Genomic DNA, 26147 nt, shown 5'->3' with positions numbered 1-26147 from the left:
TGTGGACAAAATTATTCTTTAGAGAGCCTCAGTTTACTTTTAATGACTCGAGAACCCAAAGCCAGAGTATGCGGTGCATTTGTAGTTTATCAGTTGAGTTTTTACTCCCAGATTCCTTTGGAGCACAAGGCTAAAGTGCATCTGATACCATCAGCACATGCCATTTAGCCCACAGCAATCATCCAGAAGCATCAAGTAACCTCTCTGTTATTTTCTGGCCCTAAAAGTGCTCATCCACAATGCAAAGCCAAACAGCTTAGCTTGAAACAAGAAAAAGCCAAGAGAGGGTTTACACAGCCGTCACCTAAAGGTTCCCAGCTGAGAGGCACGTCTACAAGTGCTTTCGTTTCTCAAGCCTCAACTAAACTCCTGGCTCACTCTGGCGTGATCTGAAGAGCCCGAGACTGAGCGCTCAGCCATGGTGCTGGAGCAACGCCCACTGGTTTCCTGCTGCTGCCCCGACAGCCACTGCAGCATGAGCAAGGCAAGGTGATGCTGAGTGTCTGTGAGGAGCTCTCTCGCTAACATAGTCCCAAGGCCTTCTCAAGGTGGCTGTGCAGACAGAGAGTAGTAACGAGGAGCGGCTGGCATACAGTGCCCGTCTGCCTCTCCAGTCAGCTAAATGGTTAACTGCATCCTTGGCGCTGTTTTACACAATTCACTATTGTGCCTGGAGGCTCCTGCATCTCTGCTGTACATCTCCACTGAGGACCCAGAGATGGAGACCTGAACTTCTGCTTTGCCTAACAGCTAAATTATACTTTGTATAGAAAACTGATCACGTGGTACCCTTGGTGTCAAGTTGTATAGATCTGTGACCCAATGAATTCAGAGTTGCTCTCCAAAAGCTCTGAAGTCTACCAGTCTTAGGGTTACAGAGTCCCTACAGGGATGCACACACTCCAGCTGGGTTCTGCACTCTCTCCTGAACTATGAGCGAGGAGGAGGAGGAACTGAGCGTAGGGCTTCTCATTTCTTCCCCTTTCATGCAGCACAAGGCACTCCAGAAGCAGCCATGGCCTCACAGAGCCTCCTGGCCAAAAGACTTCGATCTTGAGGGCAAAGGCTGAAGAGTGCATGAAAGTGAGAGAGACACTGGGGCAAGCACGTGTCCCACCTTGCAACATCACTTGTCGGCATCTTCTCATCTGATCCCAGGCTGCAAAGGGTTGCAGCTCCACTTGTGAATTACTGGGTACCATTACAGCGGTATTATCACGTAAGGAACAACGTTAGAGTAGCAAAAAGACACGGCTCTGCCCTCGGCTGGGGAGGCACACTGGGACAGCCTCCAGCGCCAGACCATTTTTAGCAAAAGCAATCACAAATACAATTAACTTCTTAGCTGACTTGTCTACAAAGAGGGAAAGGCTCCATACGATAAGCAGCACTCATTATTACTCTGCTGCAGAATTTAGTTCTTCCAGAAGTAATACACTCTGTTTTGCCAGCATCTAACAGCAAACCATATAACGTGAAGATGCGGAGTTAAGGTACCTGTAAATGCACTGGTTTTGTTTCCTGGCTTTTGTGCTTCCCAGGGCTGTCCTTTGTTGTGCAGCTCTGATATTTTCCGATTTTTTTATATTTGGATATAGTAATTGCTAACACAGAGTCTAAGGCTAGCAATCATAACATCTATTTACAACATGCACACTGGCTGTGTGCACCTGTTCCACCAGCCTCCCGTTTGCTTCAAACATGTCAGTCTCCCTGAGGACGCGTTCAATGAGAAACCCCCCCCCTACCCTGCAAAGCCCTGCTTTACTTGCTGCCAAGCCTCCTGCATCCCCCTGGGCGGATTACTTTTGGAAGGCTGGCCAGGGAATATTTACCAGCTATTGAATCAACAAAGTTCAGCCACATGCCAACGTTTCATGCTGTTACCTAAACGGTGGCAGAACTCTCAGAACTCCATCAAAACAGAACTGGTTTGCACTTTGGTATTAAAAGTTATGTCCAGGCCTGAACACCTCATTGGGAGCTGGGCCACACAGCAGGCTCCTCTGGGCAAAGATTTCTTTTCTAAGCAGCCATTACGCAAGTACCAATCTGTGAAAAAAATCTGAAAGTCAAAGAGAGAGAACCTTGATTTGACATAGTGCTCTTGCTGCATGTTCTGTAGAAGGGAAGTCACCCACATCTTTAGATCTAACGGAAAGTAGGAAAGAGGCACCAAGTGCCAGGTTCTGCGTGTGGGCTGGGGCAACACCAAGCACAAGCGCAGGCTGGGCAGAGAACAGATGGAGAGCAGCCCTGAGGAGAAGGACTGTGGGGTGTTGGTGGATGAGAAGCTCAACTTGGCCCAGCAACGTGTGCTTGCAGCCCGGGAAGCCCAGGGCTGGGGCGGGTGGAAACTGGGCTGTAAATCCTGGGCCAAAGTTACTTCCTGCAGCTTAAGAAAACTGCGTGGGTCTGGTGATGTCTGGTCGTTGTTTTTAAACCCTCCCCCTCCCCCCCCCCCCCAGTCGGTATTTCTAATAACAAAGGGTTAGAAGCCAGCAGGCAGCCCCGCGGCGCGCAGGCAGCAGGCAGGCAGGTGCGAGCGGAGCCCAGAGCCCCCAGCAGCATCAAGGGCAGCACCCACCGCCGCAGGCAGCGCAGCCGAGCGGAGCAGAGCAGAGTGTCCGCAGCAGCGTGAGCCCCGCACACCGCCCCCCCGCAGGGCACCCCCCCCCTCGCTGCCGCGGCCGCCCCACAGGAACTGGGACATGGCGCAGAGGAAGAGCCGCCGCCAGCTTGGGAACTGCTCCGCCGGGCAGCAGCCGCTGGGTGATACACGTGTCAGCAAGAACCGCTGGAACAGGAAGCAGCTGCTTCTTCCAGCTGTGACACGCTCACCCTTGGTCGTCGAGAACACCGATGCGACACCCGTTGCCGTGCCAAAGCTCCATTTATTGCAGCACCGCTACACGTCTGACAAGGGAAGCCAGCTGGCAGCTGCTGCACGTCTGTCACCGCCAGAAAGCACCCCCGCTTCCAAGGTGCGTCCACCAGCAGACGGAGATCTAGGAAGAAAAGGGAACGCTGAGTACACAGCAGGGCTCGGGTATGTTTCCCTCGGCAGCGTACAGAGCAACCGCATTTCTGTCGGGCACTACAAAATACGCTTCCAACGGCAGACTAGAACCTGATCACCTGAGGCCCACCCTGCCTGGGCAGGGGCACAACAGGGCACACACGGGAAACCACATCCCGCCCTGCTCCCGGTAACAAGACTGTCGGTAACAACATCTTTATTACAGAAGGTGCTACTTATTTAAAATACCTTATTACAAAACATCTTATTACAAAAGTTATTTTTAAAAAAGTAGCATCTTGTTACAAACCACCTTATTACAGAAGTTACTACTGGTTAAGAAAGATCTCATTACAGAAGCTGTAAGGAAAGGTTTCGCCTCAGTTCATCTTACTGCCCGGTGCTCCCGTAGCACATCCCGGCCACAGCTGGGAGCTACACAAGCCGAGGCGGTCCTGACAGCTTCTCTGCTCCCTTCTCGTGCGTTTCGCTCAGGGCTGGCTCGTATGAACACGCATGAAGCCGTTACATGGATGGTTCAGGTGCTCTTCCACATGGATCTCCTGAACACCACAAGTAGAGGATGTGTCCCCTTTATCCTTCAAACAGTATTTTAACATGAACACAAATGTATAGCTATTAAAAACTTAAGATCTGCTATCAACATAAATACAATCTTCCTCTAAAAGTTTAAAAAATATTTTCAAGACGTAATTAGAACAGAGTACTAGAATAATAAATAAGTTATCATTACAGATACCATTAGCATCAAAAGGAAATTATTAAACCAGAAGAATTCCCCAGGAACGTAAAAGATCAGCAGCTGTGACATACATACACTTGCTGCTGAAACAGAGAGCTGGTTCAGGAAGGAAGAAGGTTTCCCGGTTAATCACTTAGAAAATTAGCTCATCTTTCCTTTAGCTGCTCTCCTGAAATCTCTGACCCATTCAGACCCAGAATCTTGCGACTTTCCAATGCTTTTGTTTCATACACGATCCCCAGTAAAGGGCCACGGTACGACTGCAAGCAAAGACAGCAAGAGCACCAACCACCACCTATGCCGAGCATACTGTAGCTCCCAACAACGTTAAATAGATAAATAAATAAGTGAAACAGATTCCTAACAGAGCACTAAAACCCATTTGCTTCCCAGTAAGGATGTCTCGAGAAAGTGTTTAAGGGTTCCTGTAAAGTTCAGACTTTCCAAATCTAAAGAATACAAACAGCTAAGGAATTACTTCATATTAATTACTCTGACCACTCGGTGCTTTATAACTTGACAGGTAGAAAATGTAATGAAAGAGGCCTACTAAACAATACCCTACCAAGTTAAAAAGAAAGCAAAAAATAGAGTGGTGTGGGGCTGGTTTTGTTGGTTTTTTGTTGTTTTGTTTTGGGCTTTTTTGTGTGTGGTCTTTGGTGTTTTGTTGGAGGTTTTTTGGTTTTTTTTTGGTTTTGTTTTTGGTTGGTTGTTTTTTTTTTAAACACAGCTGAAATGATCCAAAGTGGCTGTTGTGGGCAAAGCTCCACTGCTGCTGGAGTCTGACAGGGAAATCCAGCTGGCAGCTGCTGCACATTTGTCACCCACTTCTCACTCTCTTATTTCGTCCTCCAGAAAGCACCCCCGCTTCCGAGGTACATCCACCGGCAGACGGAGATCTAGGAAGAAAAGGGAACACTGAGCACGTATCAGTGCTCGGATATGTTTCCCTTGGCAGCATACAGAGCAATTTCATTTCTATCAGGTACTATAAAATATGCTTTCAATGTCAGACTATAACCTGATCACCTGAGGCCTACTGTTTAAAGAAACAGGAATTCTTCCAATTTTTCAAAAATTTAAATATAAAAACCCAAAGCAGATTATAAGAAAAGTGCTCCCATTCTTCAGTATGTATTATTTAGAAATGCCTTTGCCACCATGGATACCAAAAGCCAAACATTAATTACTATAAGCCCCTGGCAGTATCTACAGAAAGGCCTGACCTGCTTGTGCCATATCCCTTTGTTTACCCAGAAAAGGCACAATTGCCTCAAAGCACCCCACAGCCAGCGCCAGGATCCCAGAAAAAACTCGTGGCCTCACAGAGAAGACAGACAAGATGCTCCTTTTTTGACAGTTACCTCGATCCACAGCAAAACAGAGATACTTCCCACGTATGGCCAGATCTTGCAGGTCAAGAAAGCGAACAAGTACCCCGATAAAGTCACAACAGCGCTACCACTGCAAACATCACCCACAAGAAATTTAACCTCTAAACAAACACATTCACATCTTCCAGCCTCTGTTCGTTCTCTGTACTACGGAGTTCCTGCCCAATAGGCACCACTTTTGCACTTTCTGACACCTGCCTCCTGCCAAAGCAGACTGTTGGGAACACATCTTGAAAACGCATAGGGATGGAGAAATGAGGGGGCTTGTAACAATGCACCTCTAAATTACGGCAAGTTAAGACACAGGGTATGACACCCACTCATCCCAAAGAGCAGACTGCCAGGACAGGCAATTTGAAATGCCTTCAATGAATATATAATGACGTCAAGGTAATGGCAACTGAGCTGGAGCAAGCAGCTGCCGCTCGGACTCCCGAGAGCAACTTCGCTTTGGGCTTCACACAGATGTTCGAGAGTTCAGGGCCAGGCCTGTCCCCACATTAACTCTTAACACCTTTGTAGGAAGAGATCTCACTGTGACCAGATAGGAAAACTAAATGAACGTTAACAACATTTTTGGCTGGAAGGTGCAGGAAACAGTTCAAGGGAACAGACGACAGCATGGGAGACCTTGCCTGAGTGAAGATTTGCCCGTAGCAATTGCACCTAGAAATCTATTTACCTTGGAGGGAATGAGAGAGAACACACAGTGACACAACTGCAGCGGCATGGGAGTGGGTGGTAAATGTCTAGGGCACCTTGCAGCATAAAAAAGAAAAAAAAGTCAGAGACAGTCATCAGATTATTTGCAGGACTAGACGACTCACAGAAAAGATATGGTCAGCCATCGAGAAAGAAAGTTTTTTTCCTTAATGTCTCAGCATCAGCTTAAATGCTTCAGTCCAGAAGTAACAAATTCCCCCTGCTCCATTCTGAGATGCCTATTTCCAGAAAGACGGGCTGCAAACAAAAATTCCTCCCATCAGAATCTGGTCCTTCTCCCATGCTCTTTTAGAAGAGGAAGCACAAGCCACAGATATTAGGTCCAGTACAGCTGTGCTCACTAGCCGAGTGTACCTGTGGAGCACAATGCAGAGGAGATGGGGAAGGGGACTCAAAGTATTTACAGAGTTCCTCTCAATCCTTTGTGAAGTCCAAAAGGACTCCTGTTGCAAGCGTGTATGCTGCCAACAAAAGCGGACAGATTTATTTCAAAACTCCCATTTTAACAGACGAGCTCAGCTAGAAAGTAGTGGGAAAAGCAGATGCATCATCAGCACCTTCAAATCTATGTCCTAAGAGCGAGCTTGGGGCTGAAAAAAAGCAGTCCCTGAAAGGTGAACTATTCCTTGCACCTCCGTGTGATAAACACGGCAGGAGCTAGAGCACCATACCCATCGCCTCTCAAGAAAAAGAGGGGGAAGGGAACAGATGACACAGCCCGTAATCATTTGCAATGATGTATCTTAGCGCCGAGTTAAGTTCTGCACCCTTTGTAGCAGACTCTGGCTCCCGGGAGGACTCAGAAGTAGTTGAAGAGGAGGGTTCTTCACCCGCTGTGTAGTTAATCTGCATTAATGACATTAACTTACAAAAACCACAGTGGATGCTAAATGTTTGCACAGCTTCAAAAAGGGACTCTAAAAATCAACTGAAGGTTACTGAGGCCTTTTCTGCTTAATGGTACAGAAATGCCGAAGACACTGTTGGAGACAGGACAATGAACTAGAGACACCTTTCATCTAGATTCTGCTGGGCAGAATGGTCTTAAAACTGGTAAACTAGAATTTAGCTGAGAAGGCTGGTTAAATACATTGGTTTTCCATTTGAAGGAAGCAGATAACCCATCTCAGTGATTTATGGTGCTGCAGAGATGGGCTGGCAGCTATGGAGGGAAACCCTGGGGACGGTGTTTTAGTGAAAGGATGCTCGCCTTTTCTTGCTACAGAACAGCTGTGAAATGCAAAGAAGTCCAGTCCAGCTCTTTGGAGGGAAGCAATGCCTTCTCCACAAAGGCGGGGGTTTGATTCTTGGTGCGTTTTTACAGATTAACACCTTGGGTTGGGCTCAGAGCTGCTCCCAGTCACTGAAATGTACCACATTATATTGGCTCTCGCTGTGTGGTATCTAGAACTTGGGTGTCACCGCGTAACAAAGAAAAGTGATGTTAAAGAAAAGTGACATTAACATAGAAAAAAACAGCCTACTGAAATAGATGGAAGAAGAGCCTTTTTCACAGCAGGGTGTATGTATCAAAGTGCAGGCTCAGAAAACTTGCAAAGGAGTGCCCAAAGGAAAACAGGAAAACAGAGAGGACTCCATCACACTCAGAGGGCAAGTTGCCAAGAAACACCTGGAAATCATCGTGATGCATTTTAGCACACAGAGATTAAAAAATAAGTTGTTTCCAAAGTCTCACAGAGGACAGGAGGTGCTGACAGACAAAGGTGTAGTCAGAGCAGCAGAAGTCAGCTTGCACTTGAGCCTGCCTGCTTCAGGCTTACAGCTGACATGCAGCTGACAGGCTATGCCAGCTTGGAGGCTTCTATCACGCACCCAACTGACTTTGGGCTAGCTTGAGCCTGATCACGTTTGGCTCCGCTGTGCTGTCTATCTCTACCCTTAACACGCACACCAAGCCTCAAAGGTACAACCGTGGAGATGCAGGCCTGGATGACCGTCACATTTCCCAGAGAGCAGACTATGCCAATTGTTGCTAATTAGCATTAGCATAACAGTGTTTCATCCCTGTGGAACAATCCCATGGGAATGCTTTCCAACATGTTCCTGTACATAACTTTACAACTGGCACGTTAAGCAAATGTTTTGCTTCAGATATGAAAGCTGAGAAGTTTGCTAGTTATCTGTGATACCAGGAAGTAATTGAACAAGAACTCTCGATTATATGTTTTAAACAAAAATTGTCTTTTTTCAAGGTGGCATCCCACCTTTTTTCTCAGCTTCCTGACAGAAAGACTTTATTCCTTACTTAAATGTTTGAAACTGATGGGCATTATGAGCTGAACTATTAACTAGCATCATGATCTGGAATCTAGAAACTACCCTTTGAAGTGAGCAACAGCTCTTCAAACTCTACCATCGGCTCTTTGATGAACAGCTGTGAGGGAAACAGCCTCTTAGAGACTTGCAGGCTGAACCAAATTCCCCTCTAGAATGGATCCCAAGTACTTTTTGTGTCCTCTTATGTCTCTCTAATCTGTGGACATTTAGGTTTTCCCTTCAGTTACTAGATTTGTGAAGTTTTTTTTAGCCTCAGATACTCTGCGGCTTGTTTTTCTCATGTGCTTCAGGACACTACCAGACTGGTACAATGTATTCAGTGATCTGAGACAAAGAGTTCAGACTTCTACACTAGCTTCATCAGTTCGGTGGTTTTTGCCCCTGGAACTTCCATAGTTACCTCATTACTCAGTGTTTCCTTCACAGCACTGTCGCCCTCCAGCCAACACATCTATGGACTTAATCTCAATATTGTGACATCCAGGTTTCTGGCACAACTCCCAGAACTTCAAGTTTTATTTACTTACGTAATTTATACCCTTGCCCACATCAGAGTAATTAGCATAAGTGTCTCTATTGAAGTGTGTTGGTAAGTACACTAAGAGGTTGTACAAGTTTAGTATTTTAACTGAAGGAACAATGAGGTACTTACACGGCAGACAACAAGTAAATTCTTCTACTCTCCCCTTTTTGTAATAGTTAGTTTCAGAGCAGCTGTCACCGTAATCTCTGAGAAAACGTAGAATCTTTCTTACCGAGAGAGTTGCCTGTGTCTGAACTGCGTCTTTTCCGGGAGAAAGATTTTACAGATGAATCTGTCTGTTCTACAGATTCGTTCACAGGCTCAGCTCCTGAAGTGAATTGTCTCTCTTCCGTCTCCGATGACCTGGATTCACTTTTAACACTAGTATTCTCCTTAAAAAAACACAACACAACAACAAAAGAAATAAAACCAAAGATCACTCAATGTTATCTTATAATAAAACTAATATAAAACCAATAAAACAAAATAAAAGCTATTCTTCTCCACTCCAAAAGGGCATCTAACAGGTGGTGAACACTGCCTAGACAGTTGACATAGTAAGTGTTTTTAACTCAGAATTAAGGTTGCTAAATTGAAACAACCTCTTACAAAACATCTTATTAAGCAAAATATGAGATCAGAAAACCAGAATACACAAAGTTAGGGTACATGTCCCCACAGTCTGAACTTTTCCCTCAGTTATTAAACTAGCTACAAGAAATACAGGTGCACTCATTCTTACCAGCACGTGTAATAATAATGACAGATCTAGCTCAAACAACTTGACAGAGCTGTGTGATGCAGAACCACACGTGAACCACACATTTCTGGTTGGGAATCTCACCCCACCCCATCCAGTCGTTAAGACATTAAGTTATAACGTGTTGCTTGCTTTTTAGAGCCCTCTGCTGCTGCTCTACATGTATTTTGCAGGCAACCATTTGGCAAACCGGTACATTTCCATGATCATGTGGCAAAAACCTGTAGCTTAAAAAAAAAAAAAAAAAAAAAAAAAAAAAAAAAAAAAAAAGGCCCGAACAACCAAGTTCTGTTTCATTTTCACTGAGGCAGTACAGGCCCAAAGTTAAGCACCTGGAATCTACCTTTAGACAGAAAAATTTTCACAGTATCACCTGTTCTAGAATAGTCATCTCTTCTGCAAATATCTCATCCATCAATAACCTAAAGATGAATGACTGCTCAGAGCCTGCAATGCTTCCTTCTATTAAGGGGAAAAAAAGCTTTTGAAAACCATTATGTGTGAGTTTACAGAAGACAAGAGGTCACACTTGGTAATAAGATAGTCTTTCCAAAAATCACGCTCACCACCTTGAGTCTGTCATTACTCAATGTTGAGTATGTAACAGGCTATGTGTATACGTATCAATAGAAACACACATACATTGCTTGACAACCTTGTATAATAACATTCAAAAAGGCCTGTGCAAATACAGTAATGGAGTACTCCAGGGAGAACTAGTTCCCTCCCACACACCTCCTGCACTTGCTGGATACCCATTTGACTCTTTTTCCTCTTTGAAATGTGCTGTCTGGATGTATTGCTTTAGTACTGTTAACAAGGCCACGTGAAAAACACGTGGCTAGCAGTGCCTGTTGTCTAATGTCTGAACCACAACCCCTTCCCAGGCACAAAAACAAAGAAGGAAGGCAGGCTGTAGGTCACTACCTTCACCAGCTAGAATCCAAGTCTCATGAGTGATGATGACTTCTCTATTCCTGGCGACATTTACATAATAGCAAGTTCTAGAAAAATTAGTGAGCAGCCTTCATCAAGTAGTGAGAGAAGGAAAGATTTCTCAGGTAAGCATTCTAAACTGGATATTCCACCGGACAACTGCTCTAGAAACAATTCTGCAAACTTCATTATTTAAAAAGAAGAGAATAATGAAAAGCAATACCAGGCAGGGGATGTAGAAACCAAATTGCAGTGTCTGATAAAGAAAAAACAAATAACATGCATATTGGGATCACCATTATTAAGACACTGTTACTAGCCTATGTGGTGAAAGTAGTCTAGACACTCTAACTAGCAGTTCTGCAAAGGACCTGGGGATGCTGCAGTGCCCAGTAAGGCTAACGACACCTTGGGCTACACCGGGACGAATGTGGCCAGCAAACTGAGGAAATGTCATTCCCCCTCACTGGTGAACCTGTACTTCCAATGCTGTGTCCAATTTTAACCCTCACAGCTGCGTGTGTGGAAACTGAAGAGCAGTCATACTGCACAGCACCCCTTTCAGATTTCTTTTTATCACTGTGTTTATAGAATCTTACACACCAACTCTTCAGTAATCTAATGTAATAGGTAATAATACCATTTTCATCCTAACAGCATCAGCCTAGCCCACACAAGTCTGGTTCCCAAGCTATCCCTTTTTTTTATTGTTTGGTCTTTTAAGTGAGCATGTTTCCGACCATGGATTCACCGCACCTGTGGACAGACCCTCCACTCAGGTCTAATACTTCTGCAACTTCAGAGTCCGAAACACTGTTTGGCAGAGAATCAAGCAAAGCTACCAAAGCTGACAGACGTGAAAGTTTTGCCTTTTCACTTCAGTTACTGAAAAACGCCAAAACTGCTGCATCTCACTACTTACATGACTTACGAGACACTGACTGGACTATACCTATACCCAGCTGGAACCATGATGGGAAGCTGAGGCACTAAAATTAGCAACTCGCAGGAATGGGGTTTGCTGGATTAACCTTCCCCAAAGAAAGCAAGCGTTTCAGCCTTCACATAGGTATGCTGCCAAGGAGACTGAACGAAATCGGAGGCAAATTCCTCTTGATCAAGCATTACAGAAATGTTCTATTTCCACTTTAACAAGAAAATAAAACATTTCTTAGGAGTAGGAGTGGAATAAGAGATGCCCATTGAAGGCCAAAGCCCCTAGAAGTCTAGGACAGAAATTCACTGAGGCTAAGAGGACAACGCTGGATCTGAACTGTTGAATGTACTAACTCTTTTCATGTAAAGAGCTGCTCTTTAATTTGCTGTCTTTTAGGAAATCGGGAAAGCAGAATAAAGCAGGTTTCTACTAAACTGTTACTTCTATGAGGAAGACAGTTCAAGGCTCAGTGCTGGTCACAAAAGTAATTAAATGCTGGGAAATACTGTGAACGGAACAGAAAACAGAACAGTACCAGCTTGGTCAAAAGGTCCCGTATGCTAAAACCGACAGTTTCAAGGGCTGACTTCAGTCCACAGAGCAGAAACCCGAGATGAAGTACACTGTATCATCACAAGTCTTCGGGCTGAAAGTAGCTGGAATGTGTAAGCAGGAATGCCCTGCTCTGTTTGCGCTCTTTGTTCTTGCTCTTCCCTACACATCAGGTTACAGCTGTTGTTTTGAGACTTGACGCTGGGCAAGACAAACCTTTGATCTGACCCAGCAGAGCTGTTCTGATGCTCTTGTATGAACAGTGGAGGAATTTGCTCCCCCTCTGCTTGTATAGAGAGGAATAGAGCGGTCTTCTGTGCACGTCCACTATTCTGTCATAAGCTTGCTCTAAAACACATGGTACCAACAGGCACTGAAAGCCTGAGTGCTTCCAGATTCAGGGATGAGGAAGAAAACTGTGCTGGAGCCTGATGTGAGGAGTACAGGCACAGAAGCCTCCTCTGGAGAGTTCTGCACCTGCCATGACCCCAGGCTCTGGACAAGCAGGGTGTTAAGTTAACCTTCCCTCTCCCGAGTTTGGGAGGAGGAGACTAGTTGAAGAGTAGTTCTAACAGAAAGAGGGAATCTGTCAAACAAAACGCTGAACATTCGCTGAATTGCTTTTCAATTGCTCAAAAAATGAGGCCAGTTATTTAACCAGTTACAGTCCAGGACCAACATCAGGATTCTCACAAATATACAAAACCTCCCTCCCAAACAACTACGTGGTTCGTGTGCTTAATTCCCCCGGTTCTTGACAAGGAAGTTCGGGTCACGGACTCCAAAGGCCTTCAACAAGGGACAACCTATCATTCTAAAAATGCAGTTCAAAAATTCTCAAAACTGACAACATTTAAAGTGCGGTCAACACTTAATATAATGAGTGGGCACCAATTAAGGAGTACTGCCAACTCTATGCACTAGCACAGGGATGTGCTCTTCCCTACACGGTACTGAGCAGAACAGTCTAGTCTAGGCTTGAGCTATGCAGAGGCTTGATCAGAATACACATCCCTTTCTAGAAAGATACCCAAGAGGAAGATGACTAATCTTTATAACGCCGAAAGCAACAATGGGAGGTTTGCGCCAGCTGATGATTTCCGATCTAGAAACTTCAGTGAAGGCGTCAAGCTACCGACAGAACAATAAAACAGTAGCTTCAATGCACACACAAAAATGAGATTGAGTGCCTACATGCAAGGTAGGTCTCATGCAGCAGAAACAGATGCAGTCAATCTCCTGAGCTTACCTTGTTTTCAAAACAAAAGCAGAGCACGCATTTGCTGCCTTAACAGAGTAACATCTAGAATGCCCCTCACCCCTCATGAGACTTACAATTTTACATACCAGGAAGACCAGGTACAGGTAGACTGAAGTACAATTACAACTTGTTGTACACCACAAAGTATAAACCAATGAAGATGCTTTATACCAGTCAAATGTCAATAAACTATACTTTCCACAGAAAACAGAACTTAACAACTATTTATCAGAAACAATCTAACCGTTTATCTAAATTTAAGCAAAAATCTGCCTCCAGCAGAAATTCTCAAAATACTCTTCTTTGTTGGAGATTAAAGATGGTATGTTACAACCTAAAAAAGCATCCACTTCATCACCACGAATACACCTGCACTACGCATGTTTCCCATGCAAATGAGCACCCTAACTCGGCCAACAGGCTGACACATGTCATGCTCGTTAACATGGGAAACATGGGATACTTTTTCATTCCGTCTTCTTTTTTATACCTTGCTTTACCAAGCAAACCCTTCACTGTCCATTAAAAGCTTAATTAAAGAAGCCTTCAGTTCTTAAGCAGGCAAGAATATTGAAAAGCTATCGGTCCAGACCCTAGCATTACTATCAAATATAGTTACCTCAAGAAAGATGTTGGTTTACCTCTCCTTACCCCTTACCTGCTCTGGACTGAACAATTCTTCCTGAAAAAACACGAGGGAGAACTCAGCTGGGCGGTGATCTGGTTCGTTGCTCCATTTTTCATCTGCTTCCTGTGTGGTCAGAAGTTTTTGTAGTATTTTAGCAGCAGCAGCAGTTTCTATAGACAGAGTGGTATCGGCAGCACAAAGAATGTCAGAAGGCTGTAATGGAGACAAATTCAGTGCTCCATCTGCTTCCACCAGAAATGATGTGTCTGAAGTTACAGGAGTGAGACGTTCCAGCTGGCTTTCCTCAGTTGAAGAAGGTGTGTAACTATTAACAGGCAGTGCCTGATTTCCATTAAACTCCAGGATCGAATACTGGCTCTCTGCAGGTGCCACTCCCACCTTTTCAGCTTTGCATGATGAACACACCTCAGCGGCAACCTGAAACGTGGCTTCAAGACTGACTTCTGCCTTCCTGTTTTCTTCAGATATATTACATAGCCAGTCAGACGGCATCAGTTCAGCTTCGTAAGATGACTGCATTGGAGGATTCTGGAAAAAACAAAATGCAGTGAACTTTTGTATCAAAAAATTACCGTGACAGGATGTGTATTGATTCTGTTTATCCATTTATCCAAAAGCTTGAAAGATTGTCCATTATTCTCAGTTAAAATAGCAAGTTTAACCAGAAGAAAAAAGAAAAAAGCTACTGCTTTGTCTTGGTTTTCATTAACCACCTTACTCTTGGCACGTTTCCTTTCTTCTATTCATGGTCTATCCTGGAGAGAAGGTTACTTACCAGGAGCTGGTGTATGCCTGCAGATGCATTGTCTGCACACCCTTTGCACCGCAGGTGTTAAATATACCCAAGCACTCAAATCAGAGACTTCTGGTCTTAGTAGGACCTGTGGGGGTACACTAGAACCACCCTCTTCACGTGCCACATACGTAATAGAAAATGAGAGAGAAAATCCACCTGCCTTCAGTTCCTTCTAAAACTCAAGCATTCCTGTTGTTGTATAAAAAAATCAGTATAACCCACAACATTTTTAAGCAAAAGAGAAAGGTCCATATGCTGTAAATGTGCATATGGACAACACAACTTGAGGAACTCACCGCTTCTTAACCAATAATACCATTTTCCTCCTCAAGTGATTGTCCATAGGCACATCTACACAAGGGGTGCCCCCCAGGGATGCCCCAGTCCCAGGATGAGTGGGAGTTCAAATACCGATGAAAGGAAATACTGCAAAACTGCCCTGCCTGTCACAGCCTCACATCTGGACTCTCCGGTCATGACAGTGTCCCACAAAGGCACAACTCAAAGTCTGCATCAATCTGCATAAAAACCCGACAGAATTTCAGGTCAGAAACACTTCTTGTAGAACCTACAGAGACTCTGCCTTTGCCATCACAGATCAGGTCTGAACACTACTAAAATTTTTCACTGTAATGACATCACAGGACGACAGGACACAATCAGCAATCCAGTGATGATTTTTTTAGTAGCATTCATATATATCGAGTAACCTTTAAAACAGAATGAAGACAATGAAAGAGTTTTTCCAAAGCAGCAAGTCCTACCCAAGTGAAATGATAGATGACATTTTAACAGCCAGTGTCTGTACTGCTACTTCTTCTGGAGGTGACTCAGTCAAAGGACACTAGAAGGGTCATTTCTTCTGACAAATACAAGTCATACAATGATGTTGAACAGAAACTCAGGTCTATTTAAAATACAGCCTTCTTTTGGAAGGGATCCAGTATGAAGGAGTAGTCCTTAGTGCCTGACTATCCTTAGACCTTTTAGCTGAGCTCATGGTTAATGAAAAGCTACTTCCAGAGACGAGTAAATTAGAGAACAGGAAGCTACAGGATCACCTACTAGGAAAGCTGTATCAGATCAAATGCCAGTGAAGGACTTGGTCTCTCCCTGAAGGAGATACCACAAAGAGATGAGATCCTGTCTCCTGGGTGTGTGAAGGCAAGTCCTAGTGTGGATTCGTGTAGATGTGCCAGTTTGTAGATAGCCACAAACTGTGGAGGGTGGGGGGAAATGGAGGGAGAAATAAAACATAAATTTCTCAAATTCCAGGTTAAGTTAAGCAAAGTCTTTTCTATTAAAGGCTAAGCCACCTTTATGTTTTTATGAGATAGGTTCAAACATTATTCCTCTCTTTTTTTTTTTCAGTTCTATTTTTTTTAAAATGTTAACAAGGTGTTTCATTTCTGTTGCATTGCTTTTTTACTGTCATAAGTAGTCAGGATTTTAAGTAAGATCTGGGTTACCAAACCGTCCAGGAATAAGATCATCCCTGCCAAAAACCAATGAACCAACCCACCCATACTGAATCTTTTTCTGCCTCTTCTTAGGGGACCTCAGCTTGAAGCTGTTACAGCACATATTGTCCTCTTGGATGCACTACAGGATCTCGTGTGTATTTCCAACAGGAGAAAGGGGCCACGCAAAGGTACAATTTAAATCCTTTTAGTTCACCTGGAGAAGGATGGGGGGAGGCAGCAACGAAACAAGGAAAACCGATAAAAGATTGAGAAGTCAGGGCCTGAAAGACTAATAGCTTGCTGGTCATTCAAGCTCAAGAGGAAAAATGGTCTGACTTAGCAGAAGTGGTGAAAGAGAAGATGGGCATTTCACTTATAAGATTAGCGTAGCGTGTGCAGGAATTAAAGCACAACCACACCTTTTCAGGGACCGCTAGGACTACACAAATCTGGCTTGAGTGCTTGGGCAATCGGAATTAGTTCAGACTTGATTTCTTTTTGAAATAACATGGCTGATTATCATTCCTTATTACAAATAAAAGCAAACTACTTAGGACTGCTTTTAAGGTCAGAAAGTTCTTCTTTTTTCTTGCATGTTTATTTCTTCCCGTTACCTCTCGCTTCAGTTCCACAAGGAAATACCGACAGCTTAATAACCATGGTAATAGCAATAATCAAACAGCAGGGCTGCCATTAAAAAAAAAAAACAAAACAAGGTGGGGGCAGGAAAAGAAAAATTTAAAAAATCGCTGAAATCCAATATGTAGCCTCAGTTCACATCTATGATAAAAGCAGTGGGGAAGTATTGAACTAATGGTTGTGAGCTGCCAGCACTGCTGTTGCAGAAGATAGCAGGAGGTCTCTCAAAAGACTCATTCCTACCCAATGATACTGATTCATCACACTAATCCAAACCCCACTTGAGAGAACCCAAATGAAAAATGGGTAAGAAGTTGTACCTGAGCTCCCTGTTTTGTAACCAACCGTGATGAGAGTGTAATACAAACCTCTGAAACCCCGATTTCAGAAACCTGGTGAGATACACCATCATCAGCCACCATGTCTGGGTATAACCACCTATGTCCCCTTGCCATTCCACGCAGTAATTCTCTGTAGCTTTTTCTGGAGAGCAAACTGCAGCCAACCAACCAGTTAAGTTACCGGCCTGGTCTGCCCATGTTCCAGTCAGGGTCACCTAACACTTTCAGCAGCTCAGGTGTGTACTGTACAAGCCCAGCAGCTGGCCTCCAAGACCCAGAAACTCCACCTGTCTTAAATCTCTCCTAAACTTAAAAGTGATGCTCTCTGCAAGACCCAGTAAGGAACAGCACAAGGTTTAGGCTTCCTTGTCCAAGAGTGCCAGCTTTTCCTTCTGAGACCACAAAGCACTGTCTGGATCCAACAGAAATGGGGCTGGTAACCAGCTTGCTGACTACTAGTGCGCCGATACGGTTCGCTGTCTTCGGGACTGGTCCAGCAGTTTCGTATAGGCTTTGCCACTCCTACCTAGCAGCACACAGCGGGACCAAACAGCCTAAAGCGCCCCGCAAACCACGCTTCAACAGCATCGCACTGAATTCCTGCAACTGGTAGAAGGTATTGAGTGGAACGATAGGAAATATACCATGCAATAGTTCTATTTTTTGTGAAGAACAATAAAAATGCTTAGTCAGCCAGGGCTGATGAATTTTACCACTTTTGAGGATTTGTGCAAGTGATTACTGATGGATGATCAATACACCAACAGGGCAGGATGCTCAATACTGCAGCTTGCCACATCCCCCAGCAGAAGTCTGGGGAAGTATATGCCCCAGAACACACAAAAGGCAAACTGATTATTCCCCACAGCTCAGCAAGAACCGCAGGCAACTGCTGTCTTCTGTACCACCTGCACAGCCTGTCACCACGTTCCAGGAGAAATGACCTATGCTATGCTAAGACTCAGAAATCTCTAGAAGTCCTGTTGATCCACGCAGTACGATAGTTGTGTTACCCTGCTCAGAGACAGCTGGTTACTGACCTGGTGGAACTGATACAGGGCACTGCTCGCCTTTGGCCTTCTCATGCAGAGGATCGCCTTCCCGCAGTCTGCCCAGATGCTCGGCAGCTTTTTGCTGGGGGTTTCCAGGAAACAAAGCAACCACTAGCAAGTGGCCTAAAGCTCTTCTGACTCCACACACTGCCCATGGACTTGCTTCTCCAAACAACTGATTTTTACTAGACCCTTTGGACACTGTATATTATCCTTCAATCTAGCCACAACACCACCTTTGACAACTCCTTTGGAATGATTTACTATCCCATGGATCTCGGCCTTCCGAGATAAGCTATTTAATTGTGATTGCCCATCGCTCAGACGGATCCTCATGTCCTGGATGAAAAAAGCAGCTCACAATCAAAGTGAGAGGACAAAGATATACTGTGCGAAAAACAAATACTACAATATCGACGGCATGACTGGCTGTTGGCTATTTATAGCCTTACACTAACGTGTTATCCTGGCCATAACCTGCCCATCTTGGATAAGCTTATTTTTTAAAAGAAGTCACGAATAAAAGAGAAAGGTTGATATTTGCAAGACAGGAAACTGGATGATCAAGCTTGGGTAGGTCAACCCTTTTTCAACACGCATAAGCATAACTTGCTTCGCTTGTCCTCTGTGAGGGGAAAAAAGTATATGCGTTATGCTGTAATAAAAAAGGAAGCTCTTGCATTTTTACTTCATATCTTCTGATATCTGATAAGCCAGGCCCTCCAAATAAGGTGCAGTTTCCACTAGAATTACATAACGCATTTTACAGGAAGACTGGAGTTATCTTTAATAAGAGATCTCTGAGGTGGGGCCCATTCCAAAAAGTCACCTTAGTTTTTCTCGTTCATCAAATCAAACTCAGGACTGCAGGAAACTATCTGAGACAAAGAAGTGGAGCTGCTTCTCAGTATTTTCATAATATTAAAGAATCTCTTTTTGTCCAGGCAAGAACATTCTTCAAATACAAATGCAGGCTCATTAACTAAAAGTGATTCTGGTGAAGTCAAGCAAAAACACTCCACTGATGAGGACATCCACTATGCTGCTACCCTGAAACCTAACCTGAATTACAAAACTACCCGTTTAACATTCAGTGGTTCTTTGAAATAGGTATTTGTAGACCACATCACTTTCACTTTGTCAAGCAGATCCATTTTCAAATTTATATCCTTAATTTCACAAGTGTATAAACCTGCAGTTCATTCATACAGTCTCCTTCGCTTTCACCTCCTTTCAGTAGGCTACGCTCACCTGGACAAAGCTGTCGTGGGTGCACGCTGAAGCAGCAGGACCAGCACAGCCAGCCAGAGGATCTGTGTGGGCTGCTGCTGAACAGCTCTGCGGTGTGGCTGCAAGAATTCAAACACAGCTGTCAGACTGCAAGAACTTGTGTCTGGTGTGCAGAGTTCTATTGCTTACTTTGATTAAACATTTCAATAATCACACAGTAAACGAAATTCCAGAAATTTATTGTTACCTCCCAAGTCATTTTAAGACCAATTTCTTAATCTTAAAAATATTTAAGATATGTATAAATACATTAAAAATATATATTGTAAAATTGGTAACACACACACATACATACATGCAGAAACTTCATAATCAGAGTCTTTTGTGTCTTAGTATCACCTCTCTGATTTGGCTGCTTGAGTTTCTTGTCACAATACACCACAGAAAGCGTATTCACATAGCTGAGCCTAGGTGTTCATACACACTTGTAACCATGTGAATTTTAAGACTTACAAAGAAAATGAATTATCTTAACCAAGAGTGTATCATTCCGAAGAATATCATGACTACTCCTAAACTACCACTCACCAGAAAGGTCTTCTTATGTAAATGAACCCTACAGGCACAGATGCATTCAAAAGGCGCGACTGGACTTGCACTGTCAGGTGGCACCAATAACTAATATGTCTCACATGGTCTCCATGACTGATTTTTCATTATTAGACACTCTCGGATAATAAAGCTTCAACGCATTTCTTTGACGCGATTCTACTACTGTCAAAGGTTTTGCAGATAGTTGAAAGTAAACAGAACTAAATCCTTAAACTAATTATGGTCTAAGGCTAGTGGGGAAAAAAAAGACTTAGATGAGCATATTTTATGTTACTGACTTTTCAGTAAGAATCATAATGAAAAACTAGGGAAATCTTTTTGTCACGGAAATTAACAAACAAGTTTGAATACACACAAAAAGAAATCTTTTGACAAAGTTCTACTTTGATTTCATTTAATGGGACTTCAAAAGTGAAATGAATAGAGTCAAGCATAAGATTGAACATACATTCTTTAGTTCTCTCACTTACTAAATACGTATCTTAAGGTTAACTATCACTTTCCAAACAAACTAATCTTGCTGCTGTGCTCTCATGATGAAGGAAACCAGACTTTTTCATGTGGACATATGAAGAAACACGCTTTCAGCATTCTGTATGTTATAATACATAGAAGAAAGGATAGCGGAGAGATTAAGAGATACACAGGCACAGAAGTAAAACCACTGAGACAGTCCTAGAGTGACAGTGAAAATTAAAAGATTTATCATACTCCAGTGAAATGTCACTTACACTCTCAGAAACGCTAATTAATTCACTGGAGGTTTCAAACGCCTCAGGTTCCCTAAGTTTCTGTATTTTAGTTTTGATTACACCTTGCAAAATTTGGTATGTTTTCACTGCGTTCTCACACCCACCTCCCACCCCAGAAGATTCTACCTGAGCAACATAGCCAAGTTGTCCTTTAAACTTAAAGCAAAAGGAGCGTCATCCAGTGAGAGAGATCTCCATATTCATGTCTGAATCTACGCTGGTCTCCCTCAGCTCCCCTGCAGGCAGTACTTCAAAACAGGCACTTCCAGGACACCAGTAATCTTACCCCAAGACAAACTCTAAACCGAGCTACGTGAATCGCACCCGAGACGCCCCTTTCCTTCCCTTGACTACGGGAGAGGGCTGGGGCCTTAGCTGAGACAGAGACAACTACAATTCATCATGATGAGTTTCAGCCTATGCTCTGTACCAATAGAGACGCAACGCGGGGACCACCTCCCACCTTAATGAAGCAAGTATTCTGGATGAGGCTTGGAGCTACCTGGTCTAATAGAAGGTGTCCCTGCCCACGGCAGGGGGGTGGGAACTTGCTGATCTTTAAGGCCCCTTCCAACCCAAACCATTCTATGATTCTCAGGACACCTGCTCCTGGGAGAAGACTTAATAGTTAGCAGCTGGTAAGGCAGGCTCCACACTCTGGCCACCGCAGTAATCTCTGCATAAGGCGCACGTGGCAGAAGTTGCCTGTCTCTTAAACATTTAAGTGTGTCTACAAGAAATGCCCAGCTCCTCAGAACCCTTCCTTGACAAAAATGACGTTACGGGAACTGTTGATTATTGTCTGAAATGTTCTCAGCAGAGGTCTCAGAAGAGATGCACAAAAGATTTAATGATTTCACTGTGTAGGATTTCTAAACAGGGATAGATAGCTGTCTTTGTGAAGGTGCGGCTGCCAAAGGAGGAGCAGGCAGAAGGAAAGAATAATAACTGAGATTTAGTTTGTTCAAGGCAAGAGTCACTGTTCTGAATTTCAGAAGTTTTAGGGAAATTAAAAAAAACACCACAAACCCACAACAAATACACCACCACTCCCCAGAAAATACCCTATCATGTGATTTTTCCCATTCAAGGTAAGGGCAAGGAAAAGAACAGTAATTTGCTTCAACTCCTCTTCTGAAGAATAAAAACACTTAAGTGAGACTGATTTATTTTGTAATTGAGTGATTAAGTGAGACTGACAATTGTGGCAGAAATAATTTAGAAAAAAGAAAGGAGCCAAGACTTTTGTACTTTCTAGTCTTCAGTGCATCAAAAAATACAACATAAAGAAGCTAAGCAAGAAAAAAAATTCAGATACAAAAACAGTATGAGCAGAATGAAATATTCTACACCAGGAGTCCTCAAACTACGGCCCACGGGCCGGATATGGCCCCCCAGGGTCCTCAATCCAGCCCCCCGTATTTACAGAACCCCCACACCACCCCCACCCCCGCCGGGGGTTGGAGGGGGAAACCAAGCAGCTGCAGATGACTGCCTGCCACCTAATCCGCACGCCGGCCCCCTGTTTAAAAAGTTTGAGGACCCCTGTTCTGCACAATACTTTTGACTGATCTTTGAGTTTAAAACCTTAACCTGGAAAAACATGAGACCAAGGCCTAGGATACTACTTCTTAACAAGGTCTCAGTGCTTTAATATCATTGTCCAAGTTTTGCTTAATTAAAAAAACAAAAATGAAAGTTAGCCTCACACCGACTAGTTTTGGACAAATGTTCTTCTCCTCGCCCTTTCACCTCAACAGAAAGGCTATCCAGAAAATCACCAGGGGACACACAAAATCTGGAGGACGGACACGAATACCAAACAGAAACTCCTTTTGCTTTAGGTCCATCTTCCTTTTAGACTTGACACTTTCTAATTCTCACTTGAGATATACACATGGCAGAGTATTGTAGAAAAATATTTGAAAGTCTCACTTTAAAATCTATTTTTGAAAAGCAAAGGCAGATATTTTTTTTCATACCTGTTGGATAGCAGGCTTGTGAGTACGGCACTGAAGATGCAGAGCTGCTGCAATTTGCAATGGATGTGGCAACGCTTTGAGTCCCTTGCTGAAGTGGTGGAAGAGAAGCCACAGGCTGGAGTGTGTACGTGGCTCCTGTTGGAAGTGTCTGGAGTACAGGAAAGGCAGCCCCTTTATCTGGAAAAGCTGGGGAAGCCCCTTGCCCTGGCAGCAACCCAAGTGGTCCCTGCTGGATCCAAGTGGAAGGGACTGGAGTCGGATCTAATCTTTGTGCTGGTAAAGTGCTGGGGGCTTGGCACGAGGTTGCCATGTAGGAGTAAGGAGAGAAAACACCTTGACCGTAAAGTTGATGAAACTGTCCTACAGTCAGCAGTCCTGCAGTGGGTACAAAATAAAGCGAAACAAGTGTTAAGGAAAGGAGTTTTCACAGGCAAAGAAAGGCAATATGAGGAGCCAAGGCTCTACAACATGATTTGGGAAGACGACCTTTGCTCCAGCGTACTTAATCCAGAAAGGAGACTGTACTCTTAGACCCGAGCATGCAGTAACTGCTGTGTGGCACACGAGTGAAGCGCCAACACAGAGGTGTCTGCGTAGCATTCAAAATCTCCTTAAACTGGCAGTAACGAGTTACCTATATTTAGAAACGTGCTATAAATCAAAATGCGTAGTAACTTACTAAACCAAACAAAAGCAATTTTGAAAGTACGGTGTGTTAAATCAGACAATACATTCTAAAAAAGGGACATCATAAAGCAAGATTTGACCAAACTCCACTACTGACAGCTCACAAACAGCTAAGGGAAGGGCAATGTCAAAATCCTCCAAAGGACTTTGCAAGTACTTTATGACAAGTCATTTATTTGGTCAAGAAAAAAATTTCAAAGCCAATTTTTTCGCAGTCAGCTCAACTAGTTCAGTGCAGACTAAAATATCCCAGACTTTGCCATTTTGTTATTTCCTAGAGAGTCCTTTTATTCTTTTCTATTATTTTATAGTTTCCTCTCTCAGGCAGTTACTGTTTCATGAAATGGTATTTGCTTTTATACCATGACAGCTCAATTTCTGTTTTAGTGACTTTGTGGAAACACTGACAGTAACACCGCAAACGCCTGTGCTCATTGATTTCTGCAAGAACTACTGCATTTGTGACTCCCCTGCAGGACTGCATTTAGCCATAAGAATTACGAGTTTCAGGATGGTTCACGTCAATAGGGTTTATCTAGAAGCCAGGCTTTCTCAGACCTGAAGTTTCCAATTCTCACTCAAAAGGACTTTTTTTAAAAATAGCCTCACATTTACCTCTTGCACTCCTCTGATGAAAACTAATTCAAGAAATCAGTAACATACAGTCATTATTCTGCAAGTTCACATTTAACCATTAAGAATCACTAAATAAATACCAGCTGACCCTGAAGATTTGCTAAGACTTAATGTATAGGACCGTTTATTTCCTGTTCGGTACTTTCACCATTTATAAACAGAGAAGGAACAGGGGTATGAAAATTCTTTTGTTTATATTTTACCTTTGGATAGGGACATGAAGATTATCTAGTTCTAACACGTAAACAAGACACCACGGGATGCCAAGTTACCAACCTCCAGTTGCTGTCCAGGAATTGTTCCTGAATGTTTAACAGAGCGTTACACCCTGCAAGACACTGGGAACAGACGTGCCCCTGAACAGTCAGTACAGAGCGCACAGTGCATTGTCAGCCTGTCAGAACTTGACTGCATAGAAACCCCAATGTTTTCCTTGTTCTGTCTTTCTAGAAAATGAGACTCCTAGAGCAAAAACTCTGAAACTGCAGCCATAAAAACAGAGGACAAAAAATGAGAGTCATCTCTTTCTCATAATTTCCTTTACCAATGGTCTGCATTACATCAGACAAACCACATGTCACTGAAGTCTGCAATGACTCACCTTAGCCTTAACAAGGTTAACATCAAATCATTAGTTTAAATGCTTCCTAGCCTCCCTACTGAAATAAATTCCATCCCTTCTCAGATGCTTCATTTTGTCTTCTTGGTATTGCACGTGCAGTTCCACACACATCACGGAAAACACCACTTGAATTAGATGACAGTTCCTACCCTGACACAGTAACCAAGAGTATGGGGATACCCTACTCTGCTCTAAATGCCAGCCGGTGCTGCAGAGAGCAGTACCGTCAACTGCTTCTCCCCTTCTCCTGGTCGCACAGTCCTGCCGCTTCTCCTACACCACGCCTTACAGCTCTGCACCCATGGGGTGCATCACTCGGGTCCAAGAGCCAGCCACAAATAGGCTATTAAAGTCTTCTCCGATCACTGCGCTGAACCAACATGTTGCTGTATCAGCTGCAAGGAAGATGACAGTTAACACGCCACCAAGGGAATGGGAAGCCGGAGTGCTCTTCTGGCAGCAGCCCAAGAGCACTGCAAAGCAAAATATTCACATCTTCCTTACACAGCGCCAACTACAAAGATTTAGGGCCGATACAAATTTTGTGGAATAATCCTGAGGGCTCAGACTTGTCTTGGGAAAACTCAGATCCTCTCAAAGAGGGTTAGAAAGAAAGAAAACAAGTTCTAGGGCTTTTCAGCAGTATTATTTTCTAATTAGGTCTCACCTACTCATTCAATCCCTTTTAAAAACTACGTAGCTTGTGAATTCTTTTTCAGGAGACAACTGACAAAAATCTTACTACCAGGTCTTGTCTCCTTTGTACAAAACTAACAGGATGCTCTAGTTACCACTTCACATGACTCACTGTTTCACACACATTTAATGAGAGCTTATTAAGCATCCCTACTGATGGGCATCCTTACTGACGGGCAAGAAGCAGTAATGTTCATCTGGTAGAGCTGTGCCAGCTCCAGAGATCGAGCAAGGGTGTTCTTAGTGTAGTACGCAACAGAGACTGTACTGTAGTCTACAGGCAGCCTGAAATACATGTGAACCATGCTACTCATGCTTACTGGCAGCAGATCTACCTGCATAAACAACAACAGCTTCCCTACACCAGGTGAACTGAGATGCCACCGGCAAGGACAGGTAACCCTTCTCCCTCAGGAGAGCGTTGATTTTCAAATCCCATGCCACCCAGCGCTTCTCAAAAACCCACCAAGATCCCACATGGCCCACTCCGACTCACCAGGCCTGTTGGCATTGCTGAGCGTCGAGGGCGGAGGCAGCGGCTGCCCGTTCAGCGGCGTGCCGAGCAAGCGCTGGAAGCGGTTGGGTGGGCGGCTGGTCACAGCCAGGCCCGCTGCCATCTTCGCCGTGTTGCCCTTCGTCAGGCACTTCAGGTGGACGAGGAGGTCGGGGCGGCCGCGGCAGAAGTGGGGGCTACGGAAGTGATGCAGGGGCCCGGTGCAGTTGCCACCGCTGCCTTGTCCACCCTCTGGGCCCGGCCCAGGCCCGGGCCCCACCACACTGCTCCCCGGCAACATCCCCACCTTGCGGAAGCCATAGAGACTGAG

The 26147-nt window shown here is 44.1% G+C and overlaps 1 protein-coding gene across 1 annotated transcript; it reads right to left on the bottom strand.

Annotated features, from left to right (window-relative positions):
- Positions 1-3235: 3235 nt before the first annotated feature.
- On the bottom strand, positions 3236-26147 carry LOC308053636 (heat shock factor protein 5-like). The gene is made up of 6 exons (XM_080365141.1): positions 25820-26147; positions 22683-23057; positions 19358-19455; positions 13825-14343; positions 8953-9112; positions 3236-4681 (listed from the first exon to the last, which is right to left on the bottom strand). Exons 1-6 carry the CDS (start codon positions 26115-26117, stop codon positions 4614-4616), a joined length of 1518 nt encoding a protein of 505 aa, XP_080221267.1. The 5' UTR covers positions 26118-26147; the 3' UTR covers positions 3236-4613.

This window comes from Falco punctatus, assembly GCF_963210335.1.
Source record: "Falco punctatus genome assembly, chromosome: 14".
NCBI lineage: Eukaryota > Metazoa > Chordata > Aves > Falconiformes > Falconidae > Falco > Falco punctatus.
The sequence above is the reverse complement of the archived record's forward strand: the minus strand, read 5'-3'. Positions and strand labels throughout refer to the sequence as shown.